We start from the raw sequence: 14,139 nt of genomic DNA, 5'->3' as shown, positions 1-14,139 counted from the left end.
CCTATTGACTTATTCAAAGGTGCTTAAACTTTTACAAAAAACGTATATACTGAAAAAGAAATATCACATTTGTATTTTGGTGGGTGGGGATGGGAGTATGAGTGTGTCGGAGGGCAGCATATATAAGTGTATCAGAACTTATTTTATATCAGGTCATTATAGGTGACCAGATAGATGTAGAGAGACCACCTGGCTAAGTATTGGGAAAGTCCATGATTCAAACCTTGGACTGGCCGTCTCCTTTTCTTCCCCCGTCACACATAATTGTAACCATTTTCATATGTTTCCACTCTGTCACGCCTTTATAATTTTATTTGGATGAAATGAGGGAAGTTAATGTAAGAAATCAAAAATTTTATGCAGTCACTGCCTTTCTGCTTGGGATCAAACTCAGGACTTCTGGCTAACTAATCTTTTATTGAACTGATTGAGCTAAACTATGGTACTCCCACTCCTTGAAAGATCTCTTCCTTAAGTTTTTAGGGGTCAACAGATATGCCTGCAGGGCAATGCTGAGTATGACTTCTGGAAGCTCCACATTCGGAGCTTGAGGTTCAAATGTAACAGGACAGAATAAATGGTAGCAGCCAGACCGGGGTTTGTACCCGAGACCTGAACACTATAGCCGTATCGCTCTACTGATTGAGCTACCTGGTTCCTGATGTTTCACCCAGTCCACTAGTCCCTCTATAAATTGGTTTAGTTTTGGTTTTATTAGTTTTATGTCCCAATAACAGCCAGGGAAATATAAGGATGTGCCAAGTTTGTTGTTGGAGCAAAGTCAGAGTACCCCGAGTACCTGACAACTGCCCCACATGGGATCCAAACTCGCAACTCAGAGGTAGAAGGCTTGTGGTAATATGTTGAGATCTGTTAACCAATCGGCCTCTGTGGCCTCGCTATACTATACACCCATAAGACTTTCGTCAGTATAAAAAGCTGTTGCGAGCGACTGCTACAATACCTTAAAGTTGAGATGGTCTCAAAGGAAATAAAAGTGTCAGTCTACTAGATGTGTAGGGCGCTCTGTAATTAAATGCCACACAGATTTGGACATGTTACAACCCTGTTACACCTGTTGCCAGACTAACGAGATGTCTCACCTGTCGGCCCAGTCTACAGGTATATGTATCATCTGTACTTGTCACAGCTTCTCCAATACTCCCAGGTATAAACGTACTTACAATAAAGTGAATAAAATGTCAGCAAATGTATTATTTGTCTGTCTCAATCCCTCTGTCCCCTGGGGCCTACGTATACCCCCTCACACACAGATCAAAGTAGATAAAAAATATTTATTATGATCATTGTCGTTATCCGTTTCGAATTTGGATGCTCACTAACGTACATCCCTAAGCTTTGTTTTTGAGGCTCAGTTAGTAGGGGATGAACACTTCTGTAGTAGCTAGTTGCTACCTAGCTGATATCTATAGATGTGAAGGAGGTGTAACTGCTACTGTAACTGCATAAGGACTGTACAAGCACAAAATCTTTCATATTTCAATTAATTGGCATGTGTATCAATATCTATTTTAATCTATTCACCCCTGAAGTCACATTTATACTTTTAAAATCAGACACTATACTATTCCTTTATGTTTCAGGGGTGTTTAATGAAAAAAGACATTTCGTATTTCTGGAGTTTGTTAAAAAAAATAATTGGAACTTAGGACCTGAAAATCTTACACAATTTATAATCCCTAATGCTGTAGATTCCATCAAGTCTATCTTATTTAAAAGACTTTTTTTTTCTCTTTACACCAGAACTTTCATTTTAATTTTTTATAAGAAAAGATTCTGAAAAACAATTAAATTTTTCTCTACTTGCAATGTAAGGGATTTTACTTTATTTCAGAGCTAGCTAATTTACATGAGAGTTAACAGTAGGGTCTATGTAAGGATTTATAGAGTTACCTAAACTACTGAAACTAAATTGAATTCCAAATAGTATCAATTTGAAGTCAACTATGCTGAACCTCACTCTTTTTATGGCTTGTTTAGATCAAATATGGACTAAAATCTGAAAAGTAGCTAGCATTAAAAACACTAAAATCATATCTCAATTATTAATATATCAAAATCATTCCTTGAATATTATATTTATGCTATCTGTTTTGATAAGATACAAACTGAATTTTCTAGAATTAGTAAAATATGCAATAATTAATAAAGCCTATTTAGTAGCTGTTGTATATAATTTATCTTGGCATCAGGTCAAGAGGTCAAGGTGTTCAAACACAAGCAAATTATTTCTTGTGTATTAATTATTCTGTCTTGTATTATTATCTCCCTTGTTTGAGTTATCTCCCTTGTTGCAGTTATCTCCCTTGCTGGAGTTATGATCTCCTTTGTGAGAATATAGATTTGTGAGTAAAATTTCCAAGTGTTTTGCAAAAAAACATCACATTTTGCTAGCAAGCATATGGCGTCACAATCCATACTTACATGCAAGAGCAAAGAAATTTTTAGTTTGCAAAGATGGAATAATCAACTCAGGTTAAAAAGATCATACATGGTAGGGCTGCTATAGGGATACCAGCCCAAATATTTTAATATATCAAAAGACTTAAAAGTTATATTTTATTTTTTATACATAAAGCCAAAAGATGGTAGTAAATCAGAAAAATATATTGAATCATTATGTTCGGTGTTGCATTTATATTGATCTTACTGTAGTTTTATCATTTTAATTGGGACAGCCGTTTTTATTGTGTGTACAATTATCTACCCTTGTAATCCATCACAACATTTAAGAGATTGGGTTATATCTTAAAGTTCAGCTGGCTAGTTACAAATCAGAACAATTCCGAACTCTTTAGCTAGGGAGATAAAATTAACTTTGAAGTCGGCATCCATCATCCCTCTCTACAAGCTCAGCAGCAGTGGAGTTCATTTTGCCCGCGTTCTTGGTTCTAGCGAGACATGGATCAATTTTCTGTCATTTGAACAGTTTTTTGCCTCTATTGTTTTTTTTCGGCTCCGAGTAAACGAGACAAAACATGATATTGATTTATAAATGAAATTCATGGCTTTTAAACTTCCTCTGACTTCTGTGCAAAAAACCTCGACCTGAGTTGCAGATTTTAAATGAATCATAGACACATTTGAAATTGACACATTTTGATAATTAGGGAAGCTAAACAGGAAATTAGGAACGCTGGTTTCTCCCTCACTCCTGATGTTATAGCATTGCTCTGGCAGCGTTTGCTGGCATTTTACTGACGCAAACCCCTTATTAGGACCGAAGAAGCCTCGCAGTTTATTAATACTAAGGAACATTAATATTCGGTGTCTATCGCAGAACTTGCCTTAGTCGATTCTGTGATAGTGGGTTTAACTGGATAATACACCATTTCATTATTACTATTGCAGGTTCAGTCTTAGGGGCTTGAAGTCAGATTTTGCTCTTTGAATTTTCCATGTTAATTGTGGAAATGGGTGCGTTTGGTCTTAAATTTTAATTAGTAGAGTTGAACAATACTTTTAAAAGCAGTGGGCAAAATAATTTCATTAATTTTGATTGAAAAAGGAAATCTTTCCAGATTGAATTTCAATTTGAGGAATTTTTTTTCTTCATACTTTAAGTCAGTTTAGTGATTAACATTAAAAATGTTTTTAATTTGATTGTGCAGGTATAAAAGAAATGATCAATAAGGAAATTGTGATGTTTATTATTTTTTTTTAATAGATATTAAAGTGAATAGTCGGGCAAGGAAGGCTAAAGTTGGTAAAAATGGTGTGAATGTATCCAGTATAATTTCTTATGAAATACTAGAAAAATAAATTCTCTCGTTAACATCTCTATCTGCATGCGAAGAAATGAATTTTAATTGTGGGAATCCTAAAACGTCCTCCCGGCTAGCTATGTCCGTGGTTACATTTCCACGGAGCCTCGCTTTCAAAGAGTTATTTTTAGAACTTTTCCATTATTTTAATGGTCAGAACTGGGCAATGTAAGCAGAATTTGGCCGTCGTTTTGATATGTGAGGACTTTTGGAAGGTCAATGAACGCTTTTTGGACTGGTTTTCTTTGCCCGACTATTCACTTTAATTATTGAATTAGTTATTTTTATTCAGTAATCTGTTCATTTGTTAAGATTGTTATTCATTATTTTTTGGTGTCTTTCAGCAAAGCGTAATAGCTATTCTTTTTTTCACAAACTTGACTGGTTTTACAATAAAACATGCAAAAAATGGATTTTTTTTGTTGAAAATGTGACGTAATTTTTTGAAAAATTGACTTTCAGCCGTGGATTTCTTGGAATTTATTTCAAAATGGCAGGATACTATAGTTGTAAAATTGCAGTAAAACGTTGAGGTATGAAAGGAAAATAAGTGGATATGAAGGATAGGGATATTCTACCCTCCGGACAAGATGTTGCAAAACTCTCGGCAAGCCTTGGTTTTTTACTACATTTTGTGACCCTCAGGTAGAATATCCCTATCCTTCATATCCACATATGATGAGTCTTATAGTATGCAAATTTTGAAAAAAAAATGACTATATTTTCTTATTCAAATTACCATAATGACAATTCTGTTTTCAAAATAAAAACTTGATATTAGGTAAGAAACACATTGGTGCTGATTTTAGGGAATATGTACACATAATGGTTTCTTCACAATGTATAGATGCCATTATCAAGCTACCTCCATGTAAAGATGATACATATATATGCATGCCTTTACACATCAATTAACATTGCATCATCATGGTTTAAAGACATTGAGCTAATAATGAACCTATGGCGTATTTATAAGTTCATAACCTGCCACATTAAATCATTCACCCCTGAAGACACACTTAGATTCTTCTAAATCAAAGACTAGACCAGTCCATTATGAAATTTAAGGGGTGATGAGTTAACACACACACCATCAGTAGGTGACCTAAAGCCTGATAAGTATGGTGAAACAAAGAGGAATGGAAGTAGATTGTCAGACACATTAATTTTCATTTGAGTTTAGCTGGATGCTAAAACTAGAGACATTAGAGGTTACTGACTAATTTACCGTGGTGAATCTACGTACCATTGTATACTGAGTTGTACAGTGTATGTGGGGAGTCCTCAAAATACAGATACAACCACTGTAATTGTTAGTTCACTTATGTTCAACAAGCTAAATTTAGTAACAGTTCACACAAAAATTAAGACATACTCTCATGATAAAAACATTCCTTTTTTAAGTCCAAATTAAATCAGATAAACAGATTTTGTACTGTAATTATACATTCTCTGATGCTACTCGTACTGATTTTGGCTACAATTCTTTGGTCATACATAAAATTCATCCAACCTTAATTGGGTGTGAGTCTTGAGAACCAGGTTAATGTTACTATAGATAGAAATTTAAAAAGTCAATTTCAGATTTCATTTGAAATCAGTGATATTCTCTTCTGGAACTCCTGGTCCAGATGTCCTCATAATTTCTTGAAATTTTCTATTATGCTTTGTACTCTTTGAGATAACAAATTATAATGCCATTAATTTGTAACATTTTTTTTATATTTTTCAGATATTAATGAATGTGTCATGCAGACTAACGGAGGATGTGAACAAGAATGCTGTAATACGATTGGATCATTTTATTGTAAATGTCGAGATGGATTCAAACTAGCTGGTGACGGCAAGAGATGTATAGGTAATTAAGAACATCAATGCTATCATATAATTATCTTAAATTTCTTTATTTCCTTTTTAGTTTTTATGAATCAAATCATGATTTATTACAGAAAATTGATGATTAAAATTTAAAACTTCAAGGTGAAAAAAACATAAAATCCCATATGAAATGAACGCTTAAAGATGTAATATTTATATCATACATTTATAGTAATTAATCTTCATTACAAAGGATTTCAATGCTGAGGCTGCTCTTTTGTCAGTTTGTCCCTGATAGTCATGAAAGAAATTGCATTATGATTAAATCATGCATCTTGTTTTATATTTACAAATATTATATATATATATATTTTAATTAGACTAAATTGTAGTAATTAACTGCTAATCAGACAGTCATGCTCGATCTGAGACTGTATGCATGATTGATTATGATACTGTACTAAACCACATATAAGTTATAACCTAAATGAGCTAAATCAACCATGGCCAATTTCATGCAACCACTGTTGACCACGGTCAAAATTCATCAGGTTTGTTTCTGCAGCAATAATCATATACATTTCAATACATTTTGTCTTGATCTACACACAAAGGTCTAAAACCTGATCACAAAATTTCATTTTCTCAGATATTGATGAATGTCAACAAAGAAATGGTGGTTGTCAACATGGTTGTGAAAACACACATGGAGGTTTTCATTGCACGTGCCCAGTAAATCATAGACTGCATGCTGATGGCAAAACATGTCTAGGTGAGTTTACTCCCTTTGTATTAGTTAAATTGTCTCCCTTTGATATTGAACTTGTACAGATTTGTCTCCCTTTGCCATTTTAACACCAGTACATGTGATTACTAATTTAGATATAAGGATTTATCTCCCTTTGTGTACATTAGGGATTATTGCATTTTTTATAGTGTTGTCTCCCTTTGCCATTCTTATGATTTCTATAATGTTGTTAAAATTGTGTCTTTTTTACATCAGGTTGTTGGATTTTTATAAAAAAATGTTGCATTAAAACATACAAGGATGTTGTACCAATTAAAATCTGAAATGTGTATCAATATAAAGAAGCCATTTGTTTTAATCAATAATGTTATACACTAATGGAGCTGATCATTAACGATGTGTAGACTTGGATTTTATATGTTATTACACGACAAAGATCATTAGCTAGCTGCTGAACATGTATTGCCGTATAAATATATTTGTAAAATTAATAAGTTTTACCTCATTAACACCTAAGATAATAAACGATATATCATCTTTGCTGTCACCATGTGAAAACATCTTAATATGTGTTTTTATTTATTTCTGTAACTCAATAGGGATTCACAGGCTTAGAAAATGGGAGATGTAAGAAAGAATTGTTTGCCTCGAAGATCCATCTGTACCATTATCATAGAGAATAATTTAGTGATTTTTATTTTGCCAATCATAAGATATAACAATGACAATGTGATGTAATAAATAGCAATATCAGACTTCCACAAAATTTTCTTTAATTATTAATTTTGTTTGATGTAAGCCTGCCGTGCTGTCAAAGGATTTATTCAAAAATATCTGTGGAACACTAACTACCATCAAATTCTATAAAGTTGACAGCTAGAATACAAAGATTGATACAATACCTCAAAGTTCAAACATAGTTCTTACTGTATCTCACCACAAGTAATACCCCTCCTGCAAATAAGAATTCCCCTCCACCTAATTTGAAACATTTCCAGAATTAGGGGGGGAAATGTCTGAAAATACGATCCCCCAACTATTTTTTTCCTTTGATGGATGATGAATTTGAGCAATGGAGTAATTAAAAATTCCACAAAAATGATCGTATGTTAATTCTGTAAATGTTGACAATTACAGAAATGAAGTGTACTCTGGTATTCTGTCTTTGCATATTACAGAGTTATCTGCCCTTGTGGGTTGGTATTATTTATAAGCAGATCCCAGATAGTTTTCTCTGAAAAATTCAAAGTTACGCTCATTAACACAAGGGCAGATAACTCTGTAATATGCAAATATGGAACACTTTGATGTAGAGTTATCTAGCCACTCGAATGTGTAACAACTTCGTTTTGTTAATTTACAGCTAAGATGAGGTTTTAATTCTGATCTTTTATAAAAGTGGTTATATTTTTTATTCAGAATGGTGGTACTGCAGTAATTCTCATATGTAGAATCCTCAGAATCTCGAAAGGTTAATCGTGATGTAAAAGCATTGTTTTCAGGTGCCGTAACTTAAAGTGTTTTTATCCGTGATATTTTGGGGAAATTTTGCTGTCAAGTGTCATTTTGTATTTATGTTAGTATATCATTAACATGATATTAAAAAAAGTACAGGTGGCCGCAGTGCCATATAATTACCACATAACAAGCTAAGTGCTATGTCAGTGTTGTGCCATTTCTAATGTAAGGTTGACATTAACTCTTAATTGTCACATCTTTATAATGTGCTTCTTACATCATTGAAGGATTTTTTTTTATATTTTTTTTTATTTTTTTTTTTTGAAGTAATCTGTTGGTGTAAATTATCTCCCTTTCATTACTTGTTTGCTTGAAACTTTAAATTTAGGTCTTTTAATTTATATTATCTCCCTAACATAATAATGTTGAATCATCTTAAGCTGAATAGATAGTAGAGTTGAGAAGATAATTGTGCATTTTCAGCTTGAAAAAGTTAAGTTTCTTTTCAAAGAGTAAATCTCTTTACAAAAACTAAAGTTTAGACCTTATACACATCATAAATTGTTGCTTATAATTATCTCTCGATTTTTATAAAGCTCTTTATTAATCATATATGTTGCATCCCAATTTAGACCAGAATAACCTTTCAAATTTCTTGTGTCACTGCACTATTGTTGATTGTATAACAATATTATACAGTTATTTATAGAGAAGTTTTAAAGGAATGCATTAATGTAATTGTTCTCAATTATTGGACGGGATCAAGTTTACTTTTCAATTAGCTTGTGTTTCCTTTGCCTTAGTTAAACTAGCCAATCACTCGGTTAAACAGGGTGAAAAATGTCATTTATTTTCTATCAGACTCAATAAATGTCCAATTCTGAAAACTTTACCCAACACGCAAAATCAATCTGCACACGTAGTTATGGATTTAAAGTCCACCGAAAAGGAAAGTTAATTACAAAGGCCGACAAATATCAGGAATCACAGAGAACATGATCGATTGAACATGAAAATGAGGCTGAAAACTCCGGAAACCCAGCCTCAATGTGAAACACTGATAACAGATCACCCCGACGTATGCGAATCAAACTGACTATACCTAATGCTAATCAGAATATTTTGTTATCCATATTTCGAATGTTACAGATTTTCCGTCACAATTTCCTCATTATAATTATTCCATTATTCAGTACAGATAAGGTCCTCTCATCTTAAGTACAATCTTCTTAATTGCCATGGCAAATTATGGAAAATTATGATTGAACACTTCTTACACAGAAATTAGAAATCGGTGACAATTTCGGGTTTAGAAAATTAGTGAAACGTCGGAAGAGAGACCTCATTAAAATGTTTTGGACTTAATTAATATTGAGTTGAATATGGAGAAGTTTATGTCTTGTTGACATGCACATCTCTGTTTAGTTGTCAATTAAGTACAATGAAGTTGACTAACGAGTCATCATAATTATTGATTTCCTTATGCTATTAATGCTCTAGAGTTTCAGGAACCTGAGTATTGTGTTGTTCATGATTTATGACCACACATGAATTATTATTTTTCTTGAGCCACTTTTTGTAACACTTGATAATTAATGCCATATTTTGAATAAAAAACTTTAAGAAATAGAAAATATGTGATAAACATATATGAATCCATAAATTGATTAATTTTTATCTAAATAATGTCACAACATTGATTTTACAATCTGGAAGGTTTATCGTATTCATTTCTATTTAATAACAACCATATAGATAGATGAAACATCTAGCAATAAATATAAATTTGACTTTTAATTTTCTAAGGGGAGATAGCTAGCGATCTTTGTCATTTACAAGTGTACTCAAAGGTTATATTGCCTTAATAAAGCACACTTTAGGTAAATGGGAGCTATTCAGAATTTAGATTTCATTAGACAGCTAGTTGTTCAAACTTCATATTGGAATAGTGTTCGGTTAAGTCCTATTGTAATATTGAGTATTTTACGTCCTTGTCTAGAAATGTCTTCCTTTAAATGGTTGTCTCTTCCCTCAAGTGGTCAGTGTATTTTATGGTTAAAATCCCCCACCTCTTTACACATTACCAGGTAGGTGGTTCGACATTAATGGATTGAAATTTTTATGGGAAACATTAAACTTTTGAATTTGGTTCAGTTTTATGACAATAGTTGAATGCTGCAATAAAACCATTTAAAAAGAATTAACAGGTACTTTCAAAGATTGTTACAACATTGTAATAGCTTCTGAATTAATAATGAAGAGGGTAAAACTAAGTTCATTGATCCATATTATTTATATCCAAAGAATTAAAGTACCACACAAACACCTGATATATACATAAAGATCTTCCAATTTATATCATGTGGTAACTCTTTTAATCATTCACCCCTGAAGGCACATTTAGACTTTCCTAAATCCAGGACTAGAACAGTCCATTCTCAAATTTCAGGGGTGTATGAGTTAAAATGTATTGTGGTCACTTACTTATCAAGGGTTTAAATGTTCTGTTAATTATCTACACCTGGTTTCTCAATTAATAAAACAAATAAAAATCTTACAAATGGTTATACGGAAGTGTGTACTTAAAACTGAGGCAAAAGGCAACGAAAATTGTTAAGACAAAAATTCATTTTCAAAATCCAGTTTAAAATTTCAAACTTTCAAGAGAGCTTTTGCTTGTAAGGGACAAGTAGCAAGTTGCTTCGAATTCAAACCATATTGTGTATAATTAAAGAATACTTTATAGTAAAAGCCAGTATTTCTGAACATTTATTTTTATAAAACTGTTAAATATTCTGCATTCCATTTGTAAGAAAAGTATTAATGTATTCTTTGTCAAATTGTATCAAAATGCCTTCTTTGAAAGCCTCTTTAAGTTTTATATGATAAGAGGAATATGACATTAATATACTACATAAATAGTTATATGATGATGATGAAACTGAATTAATGTAAACTACGATACCTGTCATTTTACCATTTTATTTCCATATCTTCATATTTATTGATTATAACTCTGTTGTTTTATTTATTAAGTGCAGAAAAAAGACAAAAATACAATTATATGTAATCACAGGGACTCTATACACTGGCTATAAGTGCTCTTAAAATGATCTCTTCTTCCAAAAATCAATATGCAAATATTTTATGGTCGACTTCGTAAATTGCTGTGCCATTTCTGCTCTTGAGGATGAATAAATCAATTCCTTTGAATGTATGTTTCTTAATAAACAGTATCAAGTTATAATATTTCAGTCAATTCATTCAGATTTGCTCTGTATGTCTGTTGACTTGATTGTTGTAGTCTAGCTGGGTCAAGAAGGATAACTCTTGTTCATATTAAATCAAAAACCTAAACTAAGACGTAATTCTTGCATGATCAATCATATATATAACAGACAATCAATGTACAATGTATTTTGTGTGTTATCTTTGTGCTATTTTAACCAACTTCAATACTGTCATGATTATACTCTTTCCTTAAAGATGCTCCACCGCTGACAAATGGTACTTTTTCTCTATCAAAAAAGGAGCAGACGATTTTGTATTTTTCTTCAGTTACAAAAGTAGGCACTATATCCTATATAGAATGAAGTACTGACTGCGCATGCACCAAAGGCAAGATAAGTTATTTCATATTATATTTTGTGTTAATTAGACATATATATACGCGATTAAACACCAATTATTGTTCAAATGATGAATGTCATTTATGCTCTGTCGGCGGTGTAGCATCTCTAATTTATTTTATTGCTCATGTGCAATCTATTAAGGTTGCTACATATGTACATGTAACTCAAACTTGTATGACATTGTGTATTAGGTGTTGGTTCTGTCATGTCCATGGAAGTGATATGAAATTTAAAAAAAAACATAATAAAAAATGGGGTTTACGCTTAAGAAATGTTAAATATGTGATTCCTTGACCCCTAACAGATCCTGAGTCTACCAGAATACCAGGAGCAAGCATTAGAATTCTTGCCTGGCAACCAGAAATCACAGGTTTATTTGAACTCCAAGGTCGCATTTCATTGATTTGCCTTGTGACCTTCTAATTTTGCATCGTTTTTGCACAAAATTTTACTTCCTGTAGTCAGCAGCAAATGGAGATCTTGACCATATAACATATGATATGCTGAACCAAAGATTATGTGGATATAATTATAGGTTTATAGGGTTTGTTTTAATCTGCAGTTTTTTGTTTTGGATTGTACTGGTAAATTTGACTTTTGGAATATTGTTGCGGTTATTGTCAAGAACGATTTCAAAAGAAAATAATAAAAGTTTGAAAGGCCAAAACATTGGAAAACATTGTGGGCTTAATATTATCAATGCAAAACCCACCATAAAAACAAAATTACCTTGTTATTTTTAGTGATATTTCATTAGATTTTATGTAATCATATACCAAATATCCACATTATCTTTGAATTTTTGGTAAATTTAATAGTTCCTTGCAGCTGTTTAGTTAACATAGACATTGCAGTTTTTCCAGAGGGCAGTTGTAGATTATAGTGAATTTGCATTTAAACGATTGCTTTTTCTTTGACATGAAAATGCTTTTTCTTTAACCTTGGAATGCAGCCGATGATGAGGAAGACACAAATGTTGTTGATGCCCCTGTGGCATTGCCCCTAGTGGGGCATCCAGACTCTAATCATCAGGTGGGCTCCATTCGTGAGGACGATGGAAGCCCACAACAACTCGCGAATTATATCCACGAATCATGGCAACCGGACGAAATTAGATATAGGGGTGCTGTGCATTACCAAGGTAGTACCGCTCCTAGTTACCGTGGAAACAGCATTCAAGGTCGCAGATTTGCAGGTACCTTGGATGTCTTAGACCCAGCTATCGTGATCAAAGATCGAAAATTATTGTGTATGTTTATTTCAATTCTTAGAAGTTTGGAAGTTTTTCTTAAAATAAATGTTTTGATCTAATGTCAACAGTTGTCATAATTACCTTGACAATTGTTGTCATGGCTCTTAAACGGTTGTCATGACGATAGTTTTCCTGGGTGATTTTTCTCCAGTCTCCTTCCTGCATGTCCTTTCTTCTGATTATGCCTGCCATTTGTGTATTGTTTTGATTAAGTAATATATATTTTAGCACTTTTCATGTCTGTTTTTATAAGTGAAATATTTGTTTTAGATTAAAGTCTTTGTTTTAGTTTTTTATCAGCTTCCAGTATCTATGATATTTATGTGTATTACCTAGACATGCATTTTATACTCCCAATTCAAAAAGTTTTGGGAGTGGTCAGCAACTTTACAAATACAACCACTTTGGTGTTGAAAGAAAAGGAAAATTGTATTAATTTCATGGTCAGACTATCTTCTTTTCCTTTTATAAGGTTTTTATCATCATAGCTTTTTTTTTAAGAACACAATATTGGTCACTATTTGAAATAGATATATTTGTCAACAAGCTAAATTCCAATAATTTTCTATTCATCAAGATTAATTTCCATCATGGTTCATTCACATATCCCATGTCCCAAGAGTGATTTTCATATCCATATCCCATGGATTTCCATCATGATTTAATATCAAGAGTGATTTCCATCATATCTATTATCAAAAGGATTTCCATCATATCTAATATCAAGAGTGATTTCCATCATATCCAATATCAAGAGTGATTTCCATCATATCTAATATCAAGAGTGATTTCCATCATATCCAATATCAAGAGTGATTTCCATCATATCCAATATCAAGAGTGATTTCCATCACATCCAATATCAAGAGTTAGAATTTCATTAAATTGTCAAAAAATTATTTCCATTGACCTTTATTACCTAAAAGCTTTCTTATCGATATTTTTTATATCAACTATCATTTTCAAAGAAAAACAAATAAAAAACCTGTTTTACCATTAATTTTCAATAGTAAGTTCCATTGGCTATACATGTAGTTAAATGCATTGGTAAAATTTCTACATAATTATTTTCATTGGTCTTCATCATTTAGGTTGTTTCCATTAGCTATATCCAAAGCAATATCACAAAAATGTTTAATGGTATTATACCTGGAAAAGGGAGTACTTTCAACCATTCATTTAGACAACTAAGATTGTTGACTTTTCAAGTCAGTCTGGCCTTTTATCAGAACACACATCACTGTTACAATAGAAGACAAAGGAAATCAATGTTATAATTAAATATAGCGCAATAAAGCTGCAGTGGGTGGAGACAGAATATAAAATCTTGGAACCAAATGCAAAATATACACATATATATGTAATTTTATACTAAATAGAAACAAAATGCTATCGTTTTTGTCATGAATGTATTTTTTTTTATTTTTTTCAAGTGAACAATTGTAG

At 32.2% G+C, this 14,139-nt stretch overlaps 1 protein-coding gene across 7 annotated transcripts in view; it reads left to right on the top strand.

Moving 5' to 3' along the window:
* Positions 1-14,139, top strand: part of LOC138318080 (multiple epidermal growth factor-like domains protein 6) — a 163,694-nt gene that overhangs the window by 117,646 nt on the left and 31,909 nt on the right. For 6 of the 7 annotated variants that reach the window (XR_011207837.1, XM_069260214.1, XM_069260174.1 and 3 more), the window contains exons 5-6: positions 5,518-5,643; positions 6,253-6,375. Coding sequence is in view for 6 of the 7 variants with exons in the window: in XM_069260214.1 (XP_069116315.1) it covers positions 5,518-5,643; positions 6,253-6,375 (249 nt within the window). In the remaining variant the exon portion in view is untranslated. The remainder of the gene's footprint in view (positions 1-5,517; positions 5,644-6,252; positions 6,376-14,139) is intronic. The other variant, XM_069260205.1, reaches the window with a different exon arrangement.

This window comes from Argopecten irradians, chromosome 1, assembly GCF_041381155.1.
Source record: "Argopecten irradians isolate NY chromosome 1, Ai_NY, whole genome shotgun sequence".
NCBI lineage: Eukaryota > Metazoa > Mollusca > Bivalvia > Pectinida > Pectinidae > Argopecten > Argopecten irradians.
This window is presented reverse-complemented; position numbering and strand designations above follow the sequence as displayed.